Genomic DNA, 22,413 nt, shown 5'->3' on the forward strand with positions numbered 1-22,413 from the left:
TCCTACACCCATATACATCACTGATATATGTGTAGGTATCAGAACCTGGGGGGCTACTCTCGATCTCCGTTCGACATCCGTCCGAAACAATTACTGTCAAATAAGTAATACTCGACAAAATTAAAAGACAAGTATCCAGTATGAAGCTTCATTCGCATCACGCGTCTTTTCATTTGGTCAAGTATTGCTTATTTGGCAGTAATTGTTTCGGACGGAGATCGAGAATAGACCCCCTGGACCAATTTTGTCTATGTCTGCACATATCCATTGTTGTTCTGTTCAAAAATCTATCAACTCACGGTAAAATGGCTCATTAATATGAGCATTCAAGTCCCTAGTATATATACTGCTTGTACTTCACTATTGTCTGCTACAACCGCAGATAACATACTTAAGCACTCCGTAAACATTGTCATATTATCGTATGAATTCGTAGGCATATAGACGTGACACGGTGTGACCTCCTTACATCGTCATCCCACCTTTTTGTATTGCCTCTCTCCATTCGTATCGTATCGTTTTTTTTGTTCTACTCATCACTCAAATTTAAAATTTTGAATAGTTCCATTTCCTTCGCATTCTGACTTTATTTCTTTCGACAGTCACTCCTTGCTTGACTGCGATAGCGGATACTACTAAATCAAATTGTCAATTTTTTAAAATTCTTTTGAAGTTTAATCATAATACAATCAATGTAAATCATGTATCGACCATAATAAGCGAATAACAGTCTATCTGTAATTCAACATAAATACAACCCGATAAGGGGTAAGTGCCTAAATTTAACATCTACCAGTTTTAGGTTTAAGTTAGGGAGTGTTTTTTTTTATTAATGTGCTGTTTTTCTTCATTTACCTTTTATATGTTACATTTTTTTTCTTTACAGTTTTACTTTTACTTCTCGTTAAATAAATTTGTGGACCAGAAGTTTAATGTTTTACTGCCGTGGTCCTGATCACGGTTGTTAAGGTTACAACCCTTTCAGACGGAACCCACCAAAAACGATTTGTCATCAATTATTGTTTTCGATTACCGCAATTCTATCGCTATTACATTCTATTACTGTAACCACCTGGAACGCATTTTTTCCACAGGATCCCCACACCACCGTGAGGTCTTCCCTTAAGTAGTCCTTGAGACACGTTCACCACTGACTTACCAGTCCAACCAAATTCCCTATCAATTGTACTCAGAAGAGGTAAGTCAAAAGGTAGGAGCCACGTCTCCTGCAGAGTTACTATATCCGCACTTTTGCAAAGTGATCTAATTCCGTCTATCGACCGTTTTAGGCACCTACAACTAAACGTTATCATTTTACACACATCAGTCATTGTTTTAACTACACTTATTTTATTATCACTAATTTTGTAAGTTCCGTCCGATTTGCTTTTAAACACAACAAAACGTCTGAAAGTTATACCACTGGGCCATAATTTATCATTAAGGTAAGCTCTTAGCTTCGATTTATTCACGAAAACTTTATACGAGTGATAACCTCTATCCCTTTTCATGTCAACCTTCGATAAATATACTCGTTGTTGAGTTTTTTCAAATATGTATTCTGCAATGTCATTCTCGGAAACCGAATTATCCACCTTTGACACAAACAGCGGTACTTTTACAATGGCCGCTTTAAACTTCATATTCAGGGTCGTAGTAGCACTCCCCGTTTTACCAATAAATTTATTTCGATGACGCCTATATTGGACTAATTTCCACTCTTCATCATGTTTTTTATTTTTCCATACTCCATCCTGAGGTATACATTCAGCATACGACTTTTTAGATTGCCCGTCCTTGATAACAACTACATTTTGAATTGTTATGTTGTGTTCGATATTTTTACTATACTGAAATTCACTTTTTAGCAACTCAAGCTGTTTACATGTTGCACAATTCTCCTTTATATCTCGTGACTGTTCCTGCAAGTTAAGTATATCCTTCAATAGGCGTGTGACATCTATATGTTCAAAATTTACCGGAGGCAACTTGTGCAGGTCTTTAGCAACAAATATCGGTAATTTATCAGTTCTAGTATTCTTGATAAGCCTAATTATATCCTCAATATCATGCTCAACCTTATCTTTTCTTCTCGATATATATTTGACACCTCCATCCGGAGAATCATATAGCAATTTCTTAGCCTGCTCCACTGCTTCAGCCAAAAAACCCGTCATACATATTAGCATTAAACTGACATAGTCCATGGACTATGACATGACATGTCATGACATTATGCTTGTTCTGTATTAAAGCTAGCACCTCATTAATTACAATATTGCACGAAACACTACTGTTGAATTCGTTATATTCTGAGAAATTAAAAAAATAATAGACCAGCCATTTATATTTATATTTTTTTACCTAATGTAGATAGTAAGCGTATGCCTTTAATTCGAGAAAAGCAAATAGGTAGCAATTATTTGTAACACATACTTCTGGAAAATCTGCTACCTCCTTGCTGAACAAAGTGGCGACCAGCCATCCTGATCTCAGAATGGCTAGTCAATTATTTTTTTAAATTTCTCAGAATATATCAAAGATAGCAATTATTTAGAAAAGGTAGCAAATGGGTAGCAATTCTTGAACATACACTCAGTGTCAGACGCCACAAGCGACCAGCCATCCTGACGGTCACAAATTGATATCTAATTTGGAGAGTATAATTATGTAAATAAGTGGGGCAGTGTACTCACTCTCGGGTCCGTCGCGGCAGCCTAGAGTGCGATCAGGCTTAGGCGGTGGCGCAGTGACGTCGGGTTCGTCCAGCTGGTCGGCGTGGCTGAAGATCCAGTCCACGGCGCGGCCCACGTCGCCCTGCGTGTTGGCCAGCGCACGGCCGGCCTGCGCGCGAGTGAAGCCCATGCTCATGATCTGCTCCACGCTCGCTTCATCTACCGCTGCACACGCTGCACTACCACCTACAGTTGAGTACCATACAGTTATCACAGGGAATTTCTCTCTTAAAACAGAAAAAAAAAATAAGGAGGCAATCTAATTAGGACAGATACTTGACGAATTCTTCTAAACACTCGATATATGATTTTTTTTTACCGGATTGCGTTCCAGGTGGCTCAAATTTCTTATCAAAATCCCAGTCGGTCATGTGCTCCATGAGCCAGTTGGAGGCGGCCTCTATGCCAGAGTTGTTCGTGTAGTACAACGCTTTCTTGCACGCCTCCACCGGGAATCCCATGTCCAGCTGAAATTAAGTTAGTTATGTAGTTCTACTACTCGACGATAGATGGCGTTACATACTTGTATCTCATATACGTGAACACTTTTTTAGAGTACTTCGTCGGCCATATAAAATATATGGCAATTAATGACTTCTTGCAATAAGCCGACGATTTTAACATTTTAGATACATACGAGCTGAGAGAGCAGTTGTTCGTTGTAAACAGGAGCGGCGACGGGAGAGGCCTCGGGTAATGGCTTCTCGTCGGGCTGCAGACCTCGGCCTCGCAAGCAGCTTAGATCAACCTGGAGTAAAGTTTCCGTAGTAGCGTCTAATATTCATTATTCGATATTTTATTATAAAAATGGACATCAATAACTCACTTCCCAGGGCATTTCGACGGCGACGTCAAGCTTGGCTGGCGTCCAGTCCTCCTTAATAGTAAATTTCTTGAGCTGGATTAACAAGTAGTCTGGGAACGTCGCTAACCGTGTGATTCTACACAAAAATACTTAGAATGAAAAGTTGTACTAAATTATTTTTTTTAATTACGAAATCGAATTATGAATTTGGTTGAGTGCACTAAATATAGTTGTCCTTACTTGGTGGCTGTGACCTTTTGGTTGACGGCGGAGCTGAAGAACTGCTCGATCGTCTCCTCCTTCATGAAGCTCTCGAGACACGCTTGGAACGGGATGAGCGGGCGCACCACCAGCATCGGGTCACTGCAAGTTGTAACAAACGTTAATGATAAACATTATCAAAAACACCAAATAAACAATAGAAAAAAAGAAAGCACTAGAAATCACATAATATGTTTATGTCTCGTGCGTAATAAATGGACATTTCAATTACTCTTAGGACATTTCAAATTTCCGTCGTCAAACTGATTTCTATGTGACGTGTGAGCAAAGTTTCGAATTAAACAAAATTACATGTGTGTTATTTTTTTGTGTTCTGAAGCGTGAGTAATTCCAGCTTACAGCTTCTGTCCACAAGCTTCAGCAGTCGCCCGCCTTTGCTCGTACTCCCTAACGGCTGCGGCGTTGGTGGCGGCCGCAACGGGCACGGGCAGGGGCATGTGGTGCTCCGCGCGCGCCGTGTAGCGTACACAGTTGGACACGGTGCATTGCACGCGTTCTTCAACGGCGAACTTCAGGCAGTCAGCTGGGTTCGGTTTGTGACGGCTGTGGCGCTAGAACACAAATGTAAATTTGTTAACCGTCCTCCAATAAAGCTCAACTAGAATACAGAAAGGAATGTTGAGGTGGTGGTGGTTGAATGTTGGGCACATAGAGCGGATGGATGTAAGAGGAATTTCCAAACAGATTTATGATGCGAATGTGGATGGAAGGGTTTTAAGAGGATGTCACAGAAGGACCTACATTGACCAGATAAGTGATGTCCTTAAAAAGGCTGGGATTCCAAGTGACAAGAATAAAAGAAGAAGGTTTATTTGAAAAAACAAATATACGCGTTTTAAATCCGGAAAAATAGTTTCATTTCCTAAGAATAAAAGAAGTTGTATGAAAAGGGTAGTTGATGAGTTGATGGTGTTAGTAAGAGGTTCGAAAGTTGTGTCAATATAGAGTAAGGTGGCATTCCACGGTCTCTGCCTACCCCTCCTGTGGGACAAGAGCGTGAGCTTATGTATGTATGTAGCAATAAAGACTCCCGGTTCCAGAGGCGTTAACGAAGTAGGCGGGGCTTCCAGCGGCGGCCGGCCCACTCTACATTACGCCATGCCCACCGGCGTTTCATCGTCATTGTTCACTATTCAACTGCCTCGATGGCCGAACGGTTACCATGTCGGACTGCCACGCAGAGGTCCCAGGTTCGATTCCCGGGCCGGGAGAAATATTTGTATGGCCTACATTTATTTCTCTCGTGAGTTTGGGTGTAAATTGTGTTTGTTTATGTGTGTGTCCATGGCCCCCTCGACACAGGGTTTCCCTAGTGCGGGGCTATGTTGAGTGTGTGCGTTATTATTATTATTATTATTTCATATTTAATTTCCACGTCACTGTATCAACCTATGTACATTTCACTGTTAGATACGGGTTGCATTGAGTTGTTTGTTAAAGGTTCGACCTAAAATGACTGTCTTAACTCTTGAAGAGCGCTTCATTTGGAAGCCGAAAATGTGACAAAGGCATTGTTAGATGCACGAAAATTTAAAATACTTGCAACTCGAAATTGTCTTATTTTTTTTATAAATAATAATAATAAAACAAACAAATATTAGAAAACATCACGTACGTTGCTCTGGTCCCAAAGTAAGTAGGTGACTAAAGCACTTGACTGGAAATCGGAAACAACGACGATGTCACAAACATTGAGATCCGAGACAATTGTAGAAAAGTTAGTTTTTCTACATTGACCCGGTCGGCAATCGAACGCGGGACCTTAGAAACGGCGACACCATGAAAACCGGTGTACAAGCCATTCGACCATTGAGGTCGTCAAAAGTCACGACAAGTTTTATTGTAGTTTTTATCAAAGACAACCATAGTCCAGCTTTTTTGAAGATAGAGTAAAATGGCAACTCCTTACGTTAAAGTGTTGCTGCCCACTTGCGAGCATCGGCTACTGATTGCAGTTGATAAATATTCTATTGACTATCGACTGAATATCGGTCACGCTTATGGAATAAATAGCCCAACTTCTTTCATTTGAATCATCCTAGACCCATTATTCATCCAATGACTGAGCACAAGTTCATTTGAATTATTATTAAAAAAAAATTTGTTACATTGTAAGTTTATACATACATATTATACTGTATTTGGAACTATGATATAGATTGTTTTATCGATAAAACTATCGACAACAACTACATAACTATTTAAAATTTTGTGAAAACAGGCAGCCCTACAAATGTCATTTTATTCCATCTTCAAAAAAGACAGATGTTAACAAATCGGGATCGCTGTTGACTGTACAAAATGTTCTTTTATGAAGTTTCTCACTGAACAGGTAAAGTTATTCTATCTTGTCAAACCAAAACCCTGCGTCAAAAGAAATCTATTCGTTTTCTAATCTACTGTAAGTTAATATTAATTATAGTATAGTAGAATTCTTTAATATCTAATGTAAAGAGTAAGTTAGATGTATCTTTAATGTTATTGACATGAAAAATGACAAAGAAATTTTGCAGCATTTTTTGAAATGCTATTTTTGACATTAGTTCGAGATGTGAGTAGTACAGTGTCAGTAAAGACATCTGAAGTTAATGAATTTGTAAAAAAATCTGATATTAGAAAACCAGGGGTCTACAGAAATCAAAAACAAAAGATGCACATGGTCTAAGAGACAAAATGTTTGGGAACTTCTACTTTAAACCCTTAGCGCATTTGCACACTACGTCCGGTTCGTATCTGGGGGTCTACTCTCGATCTCCGTCCGACATCCGTCCGAAACAATTACTGTCAAATAAGTAATATTCGACAAAATTAAAAGACAAGTATCAAGAATGAAGCTTCATTCGCATCACGCGTCTTTTCATTTGGTAAAGTATTGCTTATTTGGCGGTAATTGTTTCGGACGGAGATCGAGAGTAGACCCCCAGTTCCGAATCCAAGAAATGACGATCCGAAATGTTACAGGGATCATTTTATCACTGGGCGTACAAGCGATATTCGTATTTCCTCGGATTCGAATTGGACTTGCACAAGCGACACCCGAAGTGGGTCCGAGTTTTCTAGATTTGCGAATACCGATGGTCGATGATGATATGTACTATAAACTGTAGTACTTACCTCAAGCAAAAGAAGAATGTGTAGATAGAACTCATGAGCGTCCTGCTGTCGCTTGGTCATGAACTCGGGGTGGTCCCGACCCACAAGGTTGCGGTACATGTGCGGCGATACACCTGCCTGCGATCCATCCTCGTCCAAATACGAGTAGCGTCCTGACAGGAGACCTACGCCTAATTTTGCACTAGAACACATAAAAAAGTTTTTTATATTTTAATTTATTTCATAAGGTGCCTACACCCACAGAATACGTGTTACGCATTCACAAAAACTTAAATAATTAATTTAATTTCTAATATATATCCCATTAAGGAGTACACAAAATTCATAAATTATTTGTCACATTATATTAATAATAATAAAGATAAAATCTCTAACAATGGGGGCTGTTCTATTCGGTGCTGTGGGAAAACCAGCAAAACATGTAATTACAAAACAAACATAATCACATTTTATTGGTAATTAAATATGTAATTTTTCAGTTTTCGTCCATTATAACAAAGCTCAAGTTAAACTGGTCGATTTGAAGTGAAACAATTGATGACACCCGCCAATTGTTTCGAATTCGTGCTGGTCAATAGGAGCGCAGTTGTCACCGTAATGATTTGGCAGAATAGTTTTCAAACAAATTAAATGACAATTTGTCTGTATTTCTGGTTATATACACGATGGAAAGAAGATACGTCAGAAGAGGTCCCATTTAAATTTGAAGAAAATATTCCACCTCTAAGGAAGGCAAACTAATGATTAATGATTTTTGAGGTCAGTTTTTTTAGTACTCTGTACTTTTTTTAAAAGTTTGTAAATTTTGTGTCATAATTATTCAGAAACTTTGATCCAATCTGTTATTAATCTTAGCTTGTCATGTTAAGCAGCGTTTGTCATTCTGGGCCCTGATCTTCGGTTCACTGGCAGGGAATGACTATTAGCATTAAGTCCGTCATTTGTACTGTTTCGTGTGCAATAAAGTAAATAAATACAAAAATTGTTCTGTATATTAACACCAAGTTAATAAATAATCTGTATGAATGTAATGATTTATAACTCACGTCTGTACATTGAAATCATTGACGGGGTCTTCGGGGAAAGTGGAGAAAATGTCGGGTGCGCCTTCAACAAACCGCCGCACAAAATCTGGCATTCGGAACAGCACCTGCACACAAATAAATATAAGACTTAAATTAAAATTTAAAAAACCTCCGATACAGAACAGTTAAGAGTCGATACTAGCCAGCCTGAATTAAAATTTTTCCCATACAAATACGGTTCATTTTGCTCGGGTCGAGAGACGGGAGACTGGTTTTATTTCAGAATAATTTTTTTTACAAACGAAATTAAAGCCATTTAAAAAATGTATATTGTACAGACACACACAGTCCCCCATAGGCTGTTCCATTAAGTGATGTGGGAAAAAAAGCAAAACATCTAATTGCAAAACAAATTCAATTTTCGTCCATTATAGAAAAGCTCAAGTTAAACTGGTCGATTTAAAGTGAAACAATTGACGGGGAATTTGGGTCAGCCAATCGGAGCGCAGTTGTCACCGTAATGATTTGGCAGAATAGTTTTCAGACAAATTAAACATATCGTCTCCATTTCTGGTTATATACTCGATGTCTACAAATATCCGGTCTCGTCTTTTCGTTCTATCTGGATGTCGAGTTTGAACCTTACCTGTACCACACTGTTGATATAGCAAGAGTTGCCAAGGTTATTGAGTCCGGTGAGTGCGGGGCCATAGAGAGGCCGAAGGTCGCTACCAGATTCTTGCAGGGTGTTCCACTCGCCAGTGCGTTGGTTCAGCTCAAGTTCTAACTCCACCATTGACTTGTCCGTCTGGAATATAAATGGTCCATTTCAGTTACTATATATATATATATAAATAATATGATAAAACACAACGTTCGTATTCGAGCGTAGACCGCGTCCTACTGACCAACTCAGTCTAGTTTAAGATCGTGCGGCACGTACGAGTCTCGGATGCGTCGGCACGGTCTAATGTGAATCATAATTTACTGCTTGGCGGCAGGAATAGATAATAAGAATAAATAATTTATTTCGACCAATATGGATCATACACTAGAATATTTAATGCAATTACAATCAAAATAAAATGAAGTACAAAATAAATAAAAAAAGATATAAATAATAATAACACACACACTCAACATAGCCCCGCACTAGGGAAACCCTGTGTCGCGGGTGCCATGGACACACATATAGACAACCACGAATTACACCCAAACTCACGAGAGAAACAAATGTAGGTCATACAAATATTTCTCCCGGCCCGGGAATCGAACCTGGGACCTCTGCGTGGCAGTCCGGCATGGTAACCGTTAGGCCACAGAGGCAGTTAATAAATAAGAAGGTTGTTACCTTCTTATTTATTTATATCTTTCAACAACTTTCTAACAAGGCACAACGTCTCTGGACGAACTCTTTCATAACGAGTTCTACTGCTACTAAATTTTTTATTTTTTTATAATATCAAGTGACAGGACGAACAAGTCGTGCGCCTGACGGTAGCTACACGCCTATCCATAACAGCTGCAGTGCCACTCACAAGCTTTAAATCGCAAAGACCTGGGGGGACTGCCACTGCGCCTGTCACCCTGTGACATAAGTTGTCAAGTCCCATGTGCCTGTAATTTCACCAGCACCCCTACCCTTCAAAACCGGAACACAGTAATGCTGACATTACTGCTTGGCGGCAGAAATAGGGAAGTTGGCAGTTACTGGTACTAATAATAGGTAAGTGTGTAAATACCTATTAAATTGTTTCATCGCGTTGATCCCCGTTTTGTAATGTTTACTATAAGAGCACATCAAGCTTAACACTATGCACATTGGATCGTTCTTATTGCAAGTGGCACAGAATTGAATTTGAAGTTTAAGTCATAATTGGACGTAGTTAAACAAAAAGGATCCAATCCACATCTAGTCACTTTCGAAGTATGGCAGTTTTAAGTTTAATAGTGTTTCTCACTCTTGTTTTATTTTGAAAACTTGTTATGTCATGTAAATCCAGAGATAATTATACGTTTGTATGTTGGATTGTTTTGGATGATCTAAGAGTTAGGATTTAGAAACCGTTTTGTACACACACATAACTCATTTTTTTGATAATTTTGTGGCTTGGATCCTTTTTGGTTAACTACATCCAATTATTAATACAAAGATCGAACACTACGACAAAATCCTTCAGCATACCATGCCCGACTTTCCTATACATGAGATACTGAGCAGACCTTACGTATTTTTCTACGTGTTTGTTGCAGATATTTGCAGGGCCATCTATGAGAAATCTATGACAGCTTTTCTTCAATCAACCAGAAGGGATTTAACAATAAATAATTGAATATCATGATAGTGAAACATTGAGATATTCAATAAACCTAATATTAAAGCTTTAGTTTTTAAGCAAATAGGTACGGGGTCAAGACCATATTTGAATTATAAAATTTAATAACGTTGAATCTGTTTATGACTAATAACTCTACTAATCTTTCTACTAATCCTCACCTTTTGTAGTTGCTGCACATTAATTCCGAAGTGCTTGAGGTGGTCCGCCAGGAAGGGGTCTTCGACCATGTCGTCTTCTGCGTACGAGAATACGTCGCCCTTGCCGTCCGCGGTGATGGTGCCCAGCTTCACTGCCAGCGGATAGCCAGTCTCGCGGAAATGTTCCACCTGTTAAACGAATATCTAGTATTCTTATGTTCGTATTATTTCAAAACTATGTTTAGAGTCGCAACGAATAGTATATTCGGTCTTAGTCCGAAAATCCGGCCAAGAGCGTGGCCGATATTTTAAAATTGGCATGAAAAATACCACTTGTTAATTTCACTTATGATAATAATTTTATATAATTAAACAGAAAAGGGAAGTACTTTAATTTCCAAGTTTATATTTTTTTTATTAGTTATTGTTTATTTCACTTCAGTTTCAAAAATTTAATTTTGTTTAGGTTTTGCAAATAATAAGTACTTTTTTTAAATAATGAGTACTTTGAATTTGTTGGCTTTTAACTAGTTACGAGTAAACTACATATTAAGTAGCTAGTTTTAATTTCATATGTTACCTTTTTCGGTCTCTTAGAAAATAACTTAATAATGTTAATTTCCTTTTTCCTTTTTTACATTTACATCTTTTAGATAAAGTGAAACATTGTGCTTTCGCGAATTTACAATGTATGTTCAGCATTCATTAAATATCTGTCTTTTTATTTCTTCCTTTAGTTTTTAAGTATTCGGTCGAATATACCGAATACCGAATAGTAGCCGAATATTCGTTGCAACTCTATTATTCTGCCCTCGTTGTCTAACTAACTAACGCTGTGTAACTAACGCATTTGCATTTCGGTAATTTTCATAATCAACTCATTTATACGTCCCACTGCTGGGGCACGGGTCGCCTTTCAGACGAGGTTTAGGTCATAGTCCGCCACGCTGGCCCAATGCGGGTTGGGGACTTCACACGTTTTCCGTGAGTTGAGTTGTGAACCTTCTTCAACGTGCAGGTTTCATCACGATGTTTTCCTTCACCGAAAAGCTCATAGTAAATTTCAAATTAAATTTTGGCATATAAATTCAGAGAAACTCAGTGCGAGTTTGGGGTCGAACCCACAACCCTCTGCTTAAGAGGCAGTAGGTCAAACCTTTAGGCTACCACAGCTTCAGTAATTTTGGTAATTTTCCTAAAGTTTTATTGTAACCTAAAAAAATAAAAAAATGTCAACTACGCTGATTGTAAATCTCGTTCTACTGATCCCTAATATGTTAATAACTCAATTTCTCTAAAAAGGTCTATTAAGTTAGTTATGCTAAGCAGGGCAGTATTTTTCTGTATGTCTTCATTGTAAATTGTTGCATCGACTGTGCACTGGCAACACGTACTATCTCAATTTTGAGAACTTTACAGGATGAAGAAAAAAAATTGTTGGCGTCATTTATAAAGCATCCGGTTTATTAAATAAAAATTACGTAAAATAGATTTTAAGACTTTTGTGGTTATTCACTAAATGATTATCACTAATATCAGGTTTCTTACCACGGTATGACTTCTTTTTATTTTCCCGATATTTCGGAACGGTTGCACGCTCCGAGTCAACTCGTGACCGTGGACCGTCATTTAAAAATACGCAGTGTACATACATATTATGTGTAATAAAAATATTTAAAAACTACGCATTTTTAATTAATAAACCAGGTTCTATATAAATGACTCAAACAATTTTTTTCTTCACCTGTAAAATTAAATTTTTGAAACTGAAGTGAAATAAACAATAACTAATAAAAAAAATATAAACTTGGAAATTAAAGTACTTCACTTTGCATGCCAGCTCACTGTCGATATGTAAGATCGAGCTACTGTAGTTTAAAATAATTGCAGTCGCAGTATTCGAAACCGGTTTTGAAGGTAGTGTTCTTTATACTGTTATGTTGGTATTAAAAGACTTGTTTATTTTGTTTTTCTTTGATAAGTAAAAAAGCTAAATAATAATAACTTAAATTTTTATTGAATTAATATTCAATTATTTTTTATGTAAAATTACTCCACTAGTTTGTTATAATTATTAATACCAAGAACGAACACTTCGAAAAAAATTCCTTCGATCCGGATTCGAACCGACGTCTTCCAGCAAACTATGTCAACATAGATATACATATAAGCAATATACGACAAGCACATAGAAAAATTTGTGAGGTCCGCTGGCTCGTTCCGTGGCTTAGTTGGCATAGCGTCTGACAGTGTTTCCTAGAAGACGTCGGTTCGAATCCGGCCGGATTGAAGGATTTTTTTCTAAGTGTTCTGTGTATTAATCTTTATCTTTATATTAATAATTATAATAATAACTTTTTTATAATAAAAAAAACCCGACCTCCAAAGTTCGTGGAATTACATCTATTTGCCAAGTTTTATTGAAATCGGTTACCGGAAAGTGCGGGAAACTGGATTCAACCCCTAGTCTGCCACCCTTAGAGGTGGAATACACACAAAAAAAAACAGTCGAATTGAGAACCTCCTCCATTTTCAAGTCGGTTAAAAAGCTAATGTGGGCGGAAACGTGTTGAGCGTACTTCGATGTACAATCTCGATAAGATTGGGAATGTCCTTAAAAAAAGCTTTGGCTAAATGTGCCAACAATAAACAGGCAAGTGTGAAGTGACTGACGTGAGTGAAGCAAGCGAAAGTGATTTGTCGTGTGGAAGTTCAATGTCTCTGCTTACACCAATGGGAGACAGGCGTGATGATGTAGCAAAAGCTAAAAAGAATAATATACAGAAAGTTGTTTCATAAATTAGGTATACTGACGGCATGATCATTTCCCCCCGAACCGTCGAAGAACCGCCGTCCACAAAGGATGGAGCCATCGGTCAGGTTCAGCCATAGATTGGTGGTGAGGTCGCACTTGGTGCACTTCCAGCCGGACGGAGGGATCTTCACGCCGTTGTCCAACTGCTTTAGATTCACTGCGTGCCTGCAAAATAACAACAACATATAACCAGTGAAAACAAACGTAAGCTAGTCAGTTTTAACGAAGATCAGCTGTATTTGACAACCTATGTAGCCTAACGGTTTGCACTGCAGGCGCTGAATGCGGAAATCCCGAATTCGATTCCCGGTAAGACCAATTTGGTAAAAAAGAACTTTTTTAAATTTGTTCCGGTCTGGTGTTCTAGGAAGTGCAATATAAAAACTAAAAGTATTTAGTCGTTTTCTTGGAGGAGGAGGAGTTTCTTGGACTTCTGAAGACGTGTCAGCAGATTTGCCGGTAAAACAGAAACGAGATGTTATACGCCAAATCTCATGAAACGCTATCAAATTGGCAGTGTGACACAACCACCGTATGCAGTCAACAGAACGTATAATAATTGAACCTGAATCCCTGACTCCGGCCGACTGTGCCATTACCTATATAATACCTGTACTATGAGTACCAGAGCAACGGAACTAACACTGGTGCTGTGTATGATTGAATACCCACGCCAGAACCAATTTAGAGACATTAATTTCCCAAATTGATCTCATCCCTTAGCCCACAATCGAGTATATAACCAGAAATAGAGACGAAATAAGGGCCATCCACCCCTGGTAACTCATCAAGCATATGGGCCTTACATCACTTCTAAATATCAACTCTCGTTTGCACTGAAATCACAAATTAGAAAACTGAAATAGTGTATTATTTACTATATACTATAGTGCGCCAACAACTGAACAAATGACATTTCGTCTCTATTTCTGGTTATATGCGCGATGCGGCCAAATAATAAATAAATAACGCACACACTCAACATAGCCCCGCACTAGGGAAACCCTGTGTCGCGGGTGCCATGGACACGCATATACAACCACAAATTACACCCAAACTCACGAGAGAAATAATTGTAGGCCATACAACTATTTCTCCCGGCCCGGGAATCGAACCTGGGACCTCTGCGTGGCAGTCCGGCATGGTAACCGTTCGGTCACGGAGGTAGTTAGGCCACCGAAGTCGTCATTGTAATGTGACGTGATGTAGCTTTAAAAATAAATATTAAATTTAAAATAGAAGTTGAGTTGCGGGCACCAGCCCATCACACCATACCATAAAGCAGGTTCTAGACCCTACCATTGTAGTGTAATAAAAAATTATGTACTCACACAGATACTTCTCGCTTCTCACCGTCCCAAGTGCCATGCAGAGCGGCCATTTCAGCTATTTTGAACGGTGACTCCGCGTCGATAACGGCTTGCGCGGATTTCCTGATCTATTTAATTAAAAATGGAAATGAATTTTTCCAATTTAAATGACATATATTTGTTTATTCAAACAAACAAATATACGCGATTTAAATTCGAAAAAATAGTTTCATTTCCTATCTGTAACAATCTCGAAAATCTAAGAACTCGACGTGCTTAATTAAAATTAAAAAAAATTGGTTGAAGTTTATTTCCCAGCATAATCACAATTATTATGAAAATCAATGTATAAAAAGAGATGAAATGGATATCCGATATCCCGCTTATTCCGCCGGTAGAACAATATCCGGCCGGATACCGGATATCCTATACTGAGAAAAATTCAGAATCATTAGGACTAATAAATTTATTTATTGATTAAAGAGGACAGTAATAGGACAAATAGCAACTACACTTTATTACTTGTATCAGAAAAGAATTATAAAGTAAACTGTAAATTTAGTACTCAAATTTCAATAAACGCAAATTATGGTGAATGAAGACCAGTTTTTCTGCATTAAGTGGTAAAAGTCGGTTCAGTTTATTTTCATAAACAAGACCAGCTTCACAGGACAGCTTTTCGCTAAATACTGTTGCAAACTTTGATAAATTTCGGCACTTATTAATATTACCAGACCACCAAATGAAAGGATCGAGATCACGATTGATTCGAACTGTTTTCAAATAATAATCGATCTTCTTTTTTCGTATAAACAATGTGTACCGACAATGATGAAAAGATGAATAATGAAAAGTGTAAGAAAATTTAGGATTTTTTTTATTTTCGGCAAAACTATACCATTTTAGATTAGTTAGATCACACACAACAAATTAATGACATGAAACTGAAACAAAAGAGTAACGAACGTATCAAGTGCTAGGCTTAGGTATATCTTCATCTTCTCAGCGTGTCATCTCTGACGTTTATATTTGTGAGGACTAGTACAGCGACTGACACAGCATTATCAATAGCTTTGTACAGGTCCTCGCATGTGCAAGCGTAGGGGCACGCAGGACAAGATGTGCCATAGTCTGGGGAGACACACCACAAATACATGCGCTCTCCCAGCTATAACCTACCTGCGCATGCTCTTCTTGCTTCGGCCGACTTGGGTCCGCAATCTATTTAGAGACTTCCAAGTTTGCTAAAGTAGATTATGTACAGGAGGGAGGTGCTCCGACAGCGGAATGGATGATACCCTGGTGTATCTCTCCTTTCAGAGACTTATACGGACTTGGTCAGTTTCTCGCCCAGAGGAAATACTTCTTAGGTTTATTTCATACTTATAAAATAACAACTACAAATTTAATTTCGAATGAATTCTAATGAAGGAAAAAAGCAGTTATATCATTTTTTTTTCCATCTCCACCACGAGAAGTTTGCATTCTACACAGCAGAGAAACAGCACTGGTATTAAAATATTACCATATTGGCGATGTTTCTTACTGTTGACATTTTTGTGTTGTGTATTTGTTTGTATTATCGAATAAATTTATCTTATTAAAAAAACCAGAGACCACAACAAATCCAATCGTCAATGTGAAAGTGCAATCATTAACTAATCAATCAATCATGACGATGCGCGCTGTAAACCGTACGGGACATTTTTGCGATAGTGAGCCAAATATCGGGCCGCTGGCTATCCGGTTATCCGGCCTAGTTTCTCACCGGATATCCGGTATTCGGCCAAATCACTATCCGTTTCATCTCTAAAAAAATATTGATATTAATAATATTAAAAAATAACCTTATCTTGCAAAAACAAAAGATCATATAATTTTTTATTTTGATTGAATTCTTCTGAAAATACTCCGCTAGTTTGATTTATCCATACAAAGACCGTTGCCTCAACCTACATATGGCTATAATCATATCCTTCTCAATAAAACCAAAGGCAATAAAAAAATCCTTATCTTGCAAAAACAAAAGATCATATTTTTTAATTTTGATTGAATACCATGAATTTTTTAACTATCATGATCTAACTTTTGTGAAAACACTCCGCTAGTTTGATTTATTCATACAAAGACCGATGCCTCAACACATATGAAAAATCATATCCTTCTCAATAAAACCAAAGGCAAATGTGCCTGAAACAAGTCTATAATTCCTATTTGTGTTCTTTACTGTATTTAAAACAACAAAAAATGTATTCTGTAAATAATCACCTGTTCCGGCAAGGCCGTATCTGGCCAGTTGTAAGTGTGGAAGCCGGGCAGCAACACGATTGTGTAATGGTCGACGTAAGTGTATTTAGGCTTGCCATAGTCGGGGTCGAAGCCGCCCTCCACACCGATCGCCAGCCGGGTGATCTTCTTTTCTGGGCCATCCCCGGTTTTTTCTGGTTCTGGCATCTAGAAAATTATCACTATGTTGTCGCTAATATGCCGTTAACTAGAAAGCTGGGGTATAGATACGGGGTATACCGATTAGTAACGATAGCGAGCCAGTGGGTGAAAACAAGTTCTACAATTGAAACTCTAATAATATTTATTTCATAAGTAAGCAAATTAAACTTGATATCGTTACATTGATTAAACTCGACTAATCATTCCTACGGCCTCTGAAAAGAATTAGTAAAAAAGCTCTAGGTGGCAGCCCCTAGAGTTATTTACTTTACACCTTTGTAAATATGATAGATAAAGACAACCTGCAAGAGCTGAAGAGCGGGTTACCATAGATTTTTGTCATCAGTACGCAGAAGCTTTATTATAATAACTTTTAGTAACTAACGTATTTTTTTTTCATTACAGTTTTTACATCGCGAATTTGTCAAGAAGTCAGTTTACTTTTATTTCTCGACTTAATGTTATGTTTATCAGTATTTTTCATAAAAAATTAACATAAATTAAATGTTTGATAGCGAGCGCTCATAATCGTTACTATGCGTTTTAAAGGAACTTTCGCAATATACGATGTTCTCGATGACGTACGTTTTTCTAGATATCGATATTGCTTACAAACTAGATACTTTAAGCGATGATGTTTAAAAATAAGAGAAGTCAAATACTAATCAAAAGTGTCTAGGGATCAAGCACGTTTTTGCCAATTATTGAAAATCGGGTTTTTAAAAAAAAAAATTAACTCCATTGGTTTTTTGTTAATTGAATAATTTAATAAATAAATAAATAATTTAATAAATTTATTATAGACATTTTTATTTTTATTTAATCAAATATAAAAAAAATACCATGATCCATAGATAATTTTGGTGTTTAAGTGTATGTATAAATTTTGGTCAGAATCTGTAAGGGCGCGTTCCCACTATGTCGTGACGACAGATTATCGTGCAGTTTACAGTGTTGTGGCTTGTATATTTAAATGAAGTTGTTCACATATAGCACGACACGATTAACTGTCGTTCACGATTTTTTATCGTTACAACGACAAACTGTCGTCAACAGCTAGAACGACAGTCGTCAGACGATAAAAAAACGCCACGATAAAAACGTGACGACAGATTGTCGCAGCTCCTATTGTCGTCACGATCTAGTGGGAAGAGCTAGTCACGACAGTCGTTAAACGATAAAAAATCGTCCACGACAGATAGTCGTGATATGGGAACAGGCTAGACACGACAGTCGTCCAACGATAATAAAACGTGACGATATAGTGGGAACGCGCCCTAACTCAACCAATTAAATACAGTTAATTCGTACGGGTTTTTTTTCTCTGCGTATGTGTAGGTAGACAGCGTTGCCGGTCTTTTGAAAGTACTGCTCCACGTAGTTGCGTCCGAAGCCGAGGAACGACGTCAGGGACACGTATAGGCCTGTTTCCGACTCCTGAAACGAATGTTTCTTTCAAACTTGTGCTTATTTCCAATTACTCAGAGAGACTAAGGCTGCGCTTTATAAAACCAATTTTGACTAAGTTTAAGCAAAAAAAAACAAAGTAAACTCAGGTTAATTTAATTTGTAGATAAACAAAATAATATAATTTAATTATTAATATAAGGATCGACCACAGAAAAAATTATTGGATTCGAACCAATGTCTTCTAGCAAACCGTGTCTGGCGCTATGCCACTTGAGCCACGGAACGAACCAGTGTACCTTACGAATTTTTCTACGTGCTTGTTGCAAATGTTTGTTTTAATTTTTTAACGATTTTGCCGTAGCGCCATCTGTGAGACATCTGTGATATAATTTAATTTTTAAAAGTTTAATTTAATTTTAATTGAATTTTTCAATTGCTTTAGGGATAAAGCAATCGAGAGAAAAAACATTCTGTCCAAATCCATTGAATCCATAATGCCTTAACATACCATAAGACTACAATTGTAGGTCTATTCTTTTAATATAGATAAGTTCTTTCCTAAAAAATAGATACTCGTTATAAATTGAACCACTAACTTCTAAGATACAGGATATCCTAGTTCAGGAGTTCAGGGATCATTTGTAAATGGCATTTGTTCTCTTCTTGTACAACTAACATTTTTTGTTTGTAAATTGTAATGTCATTGTTATTCTTTATTAAATAATTTATTATTATAAAGAAGTATATTCATTCCCGGGCACAGGTTTGCTCTTTAGATGAAATTAGTCGCCAAAATGTACTAATAATTCAAATTCTAGTTCCTTTTCTACTTTAAACGTTATTTTTATTTGCTTCTAAAAAATTGTACTTTAATTTTACTTAAGACTTAAAAAGTGCCCCTATAATTTGCATACAGATAAAAGTCCATATCACGCACGAAGCGACTGGCGCGGATGCGAAATCATAGGGGTACTAACAGTAAAATATCATCAAAACCCATTCTGTAAAGGCGCACAAAATGTTGTCGACGCCAGACGTGTATCTAGGAACATTCTTAATTTTCAGCGGGTTTGCTCTAAGTTTGTTGAATTTAAGAAGAGTATTGAAGAAAAGTGAATCCTTTTCAATAGTGTTGCTTTCAGAAAATCTGCTATTGACATGTGTTGGGATAGCTTTTGTGATTCGAGCCATTTCCGAAATTAGTCCAGTGAATATGAATACAGATGAGGTTTTGGAAAAATCTGGTAATATCTTGAGATCAAGACAAGATAGTATGAATTGTGACTTTAAAGCTGTTTTGATGGGATATGGACCTCTTATTGTAGCATTGGTGAATAGCTTTTTAAGTTTGTTAATTGATAACTATATGCATTATAAAATGTTACAAGACGAAAAAGCGAAAAATGAAGAAAACACCGTTCGGGAAGTTGGTTCACAAAATGTTGAAAGCAAAATCAAAATTAAAAGCTTATTTTTGTTTTGGAAAAAGTATTTTTCTATAATAGTTGTTGGACTACAATGGATTGTACCCATATTAATGGTGTTATCAATGTATCCAGTAAATTTAAAAGAAAAATTAATGCCATTGAGTGAATTACGCATTGAGAGTGATTCTTGCATGGCTATGCTGGATGTTAGTAATGAAACTTGTTTACAAAATTATACAAATTTTACACTAGAAATTCGTAAATATATACCCACATCGACAAACTATTTGGAAGCATTTGAATTCGAAGTAAATAAAAATAATAACTCAGAACAATTAAATAAAGTTATCAACAATGTATACAAAATTGTGGCAAATTTGAAAAATAATACAATAATGAGCATGAATATAACGAGTCCATTGTTGTTTCGTAGATCTAAATTTAATCAGAAATGCATGAGGTTGTGTTATTTGGAGAACAAAAATCTTCTTCTTTACATGTTTTTCTTGGCCGTTGTTAGTTATTTCGTACCAATTACATTGTCTACTATTATTCTGACTAAAATACAAACAATGAACCTTAATAGGCCAAGCTTAAAGACCTATGTAAGCAGAGAGTTGCTCTATAATATATTATTTTGGACTCCAGTGATGTTTGATACATTTGTCTCATTGATATTTTGCGCATACTCTGTGAATGGTTTGAGGACATCCTTATTTAATGTTATAGCAAACATTTATCAAGCCGTTAAAAATTTCATGAACACTAAATATTTTAAGGACAATGCTGTAGTACCTGTTTAATGAATTTTGTCGGGAATTCTAAAGATTTGTCAATTGGGTTAGAGGGAATACAGTTGTAAACTAATACTCCCATTTATTCAATTGGAATAGTGATAAGTGTTTACCTTTAGCAAGTTAGTTTTTTTTTAATAAATTACAGTGTCTTATTAATGTGTTAAGTGCACAGGTATCAATTGTTTGTTATTCAATACTTTTTACTTTTAATAATAATAGTAAGTCATTTATTTGTCAAAATACAGGTTATATAGAAGCCTTGTCAGTGTCAGTACAAAATAAATATAGTTTCACTGTGTCTGGCCAAACAGTAGGCATACAAGTATTGAAGGTATTTTATAATATTCACTCACTGCACTGCACTTTGACAGACTAAACCAGGTGTAACATGTACATGGGTGTGCACACTTATTTTATTATACTTATGTTTTTATTTGTTTGTACTAGCACATATTATATTATAATGAAAATTATATGGCTATTTTTCAGGCATTGTGCTCAAACCAGAATATTTCATTTCTGACTTACTGCACATTCCGAATGCGTTAAATTTTATTATGAATAAGAAGTTGAACTTTCCATTGAAAACTCATTATGCAAGACCTCCCTAACAATTTTAATATAGTAGTGTCTTAAAGTCAGACAGTGTACATAAAGTGCAGATGTGTTCTCAACCTACATTTTAAAAAAGAAATTAAAATTTAAAAAAATTCTTGCTGAAATTTTTACAGACACATCAGGATTAAATAATCAAGTTATCATTTTGGGCCATTACACGATAATACAATTATATATATGATTTACAATTACAACAGGCTTTGTATTTGATATGTGTTAGTTACTTTTTATAGCCATCTTCTCCCCTGTAGCTGTATTAGACATTCATTTAATTATTATATAGATATTTTTTTATTAAATAAAAATGTACAAAATTAGAGACTTGAAACTTGGCATAATATATAAACAACCTTGTTAGAACTGTTAAACAGCATTAAACATATAGGTTAATTAGAATATAAGTTTGTGTATCGAATTTATTTGGTGCAAAGGTACTTGTAAAAGTAATCACATTTAGCAAGACCCATATGTGTAAAAAGACTTTTTATGCATAGAGCTCAATTTATGCTGGCCAATTGTCATTTACAACAAATTCCAATAAAGCTCATCTACCTATCTTTATCGTCGGAGCAAAGCCCTTTATTACATTAGCTTCACTTTTAGACAAAGGATAGATAAACATTACAAAAAACCTTAATATTAAAACTTCTAGCCATTAAGTTTATTGAAAAAATTATACAGTCAATTTCCTAAATTGTTAAATAGTGGCGTATAATATGTTTTACTTGTACCAGGGTAATAGAAAACAAAAGTTGAGGTTAGAAAAAACGCAGACTCACCGGATTGTCAAAAGAATAAACACATTCATCCTTGTAAATCAACTGGTTCGGTGCAGGTATTTTGATTTTGGGCAAATGCGGTGTTAACAGATCTGTATTCGCCATTGTTGTAGTTTTAGAACGACAAATATATAATTTGAAAATGTCCTTTGGATCGAAAAATGTCTCCGGCGTCGTTCCAAAAATATGTTTAGTGATGGGCCCTCGATTTAAAAATTGTCGATATAATTAAGGATCAGCAATCCACGCGTTCACATAATAATAAGACATTAGCACCATAGAAGACCCAAACTTCTTCAATGGCTTAGTTTTAATTGATTCTGATTACATATACATAATACTAATATTTATATCTTTATTTCAAATTTAAAT

The 22,413-nt window shown here is 36.5% G+C and overlaps 1 protein-coding gene across 1 annotated transcript in view; it reads right to left on the reverse strand.

Annotated features, from left to right (window-relative positions):
- The window catches only part of LOC113236049 (ubiquitin carboxyl-terminal hydrolase 5), a 23,461-nt gene extending 1,244 nt beyond the window's left edge, over nt 1-22,217 (reverse strand). Inside the window, exons 1-15 of the mRNA XM_026472041.1 lie at nt 22,042-22,217; nt 18,322-18,447; nt 16,831-17,016; nt 14,584-14,690; nt 13,252-13,417; nt 10,459-10,626; nt 8,608-8,769; nt 7,983-8,086; nt 6,937-7,117; nt 4,162-4,373; nt 3,781-3,903; nt 3,562-3,676; nt 3,373-3,483; nt 3,055-3,202; nt 2,697-2,921 (exon numbers count right to left, since the gene is read on the reverse strand). Coding sequence (XP_026327826.1) covers nt 2,697-2,921; nt 3,055-3,202; nt 3,373-3,483; nt 3,562-3,676; nt 3,781-3,903; nt 4,162-4,373; nt 6,937-7,117; nt 7,983-8,086; nt 8,608-8,769; nt 10,459-10,626; nt 13,252-13,417; nt 14,584-14,690; nt 16,831-17,016; nt 18,322-18,447; nt 22,042-22,146 — 2,239 coding nt within the window. The 5' untranslated portion in view covers nt 22,147-22,217. The remainder of the gene's footprint in view (nt 1-2,696; nt 2,922-3,054; nt 3,203-3,372; nt 3,484-3,561; nt 3,677-3,780; nt 3,904-4,161; nt 4,374-6,936; nt 7,118-7,982; nt 8,087-8,607; nt 8,770-10,458; nt 10,627-13,251; nt 13,418-14,583; nt 14,691-16,830; nt 17,017-18,321; nt 18,448-22,041) is intronic.
- Nucleotides 22,218-22,413: the final 196 nt, after the last annotated feature.

Source organism: Hyposmocoma kahamanoa, unplaced genomic scaffold, assembly GCF_003589595.1.
Source record: "Hyposmocoma kahamanoa isolate Upper Pololo Valley unplaced genomic scaffold, ASM358959v1 88, whole genome shotgun sequence".
In the NCBI taxonomy this organism is placed as follows: Eukaryota; Metazoa; Arthropoda; class Insecta; order Lepidoptera; family Cosmopterigidae; genus Hyposmocoma; species Hyposmocoma kahamanoa.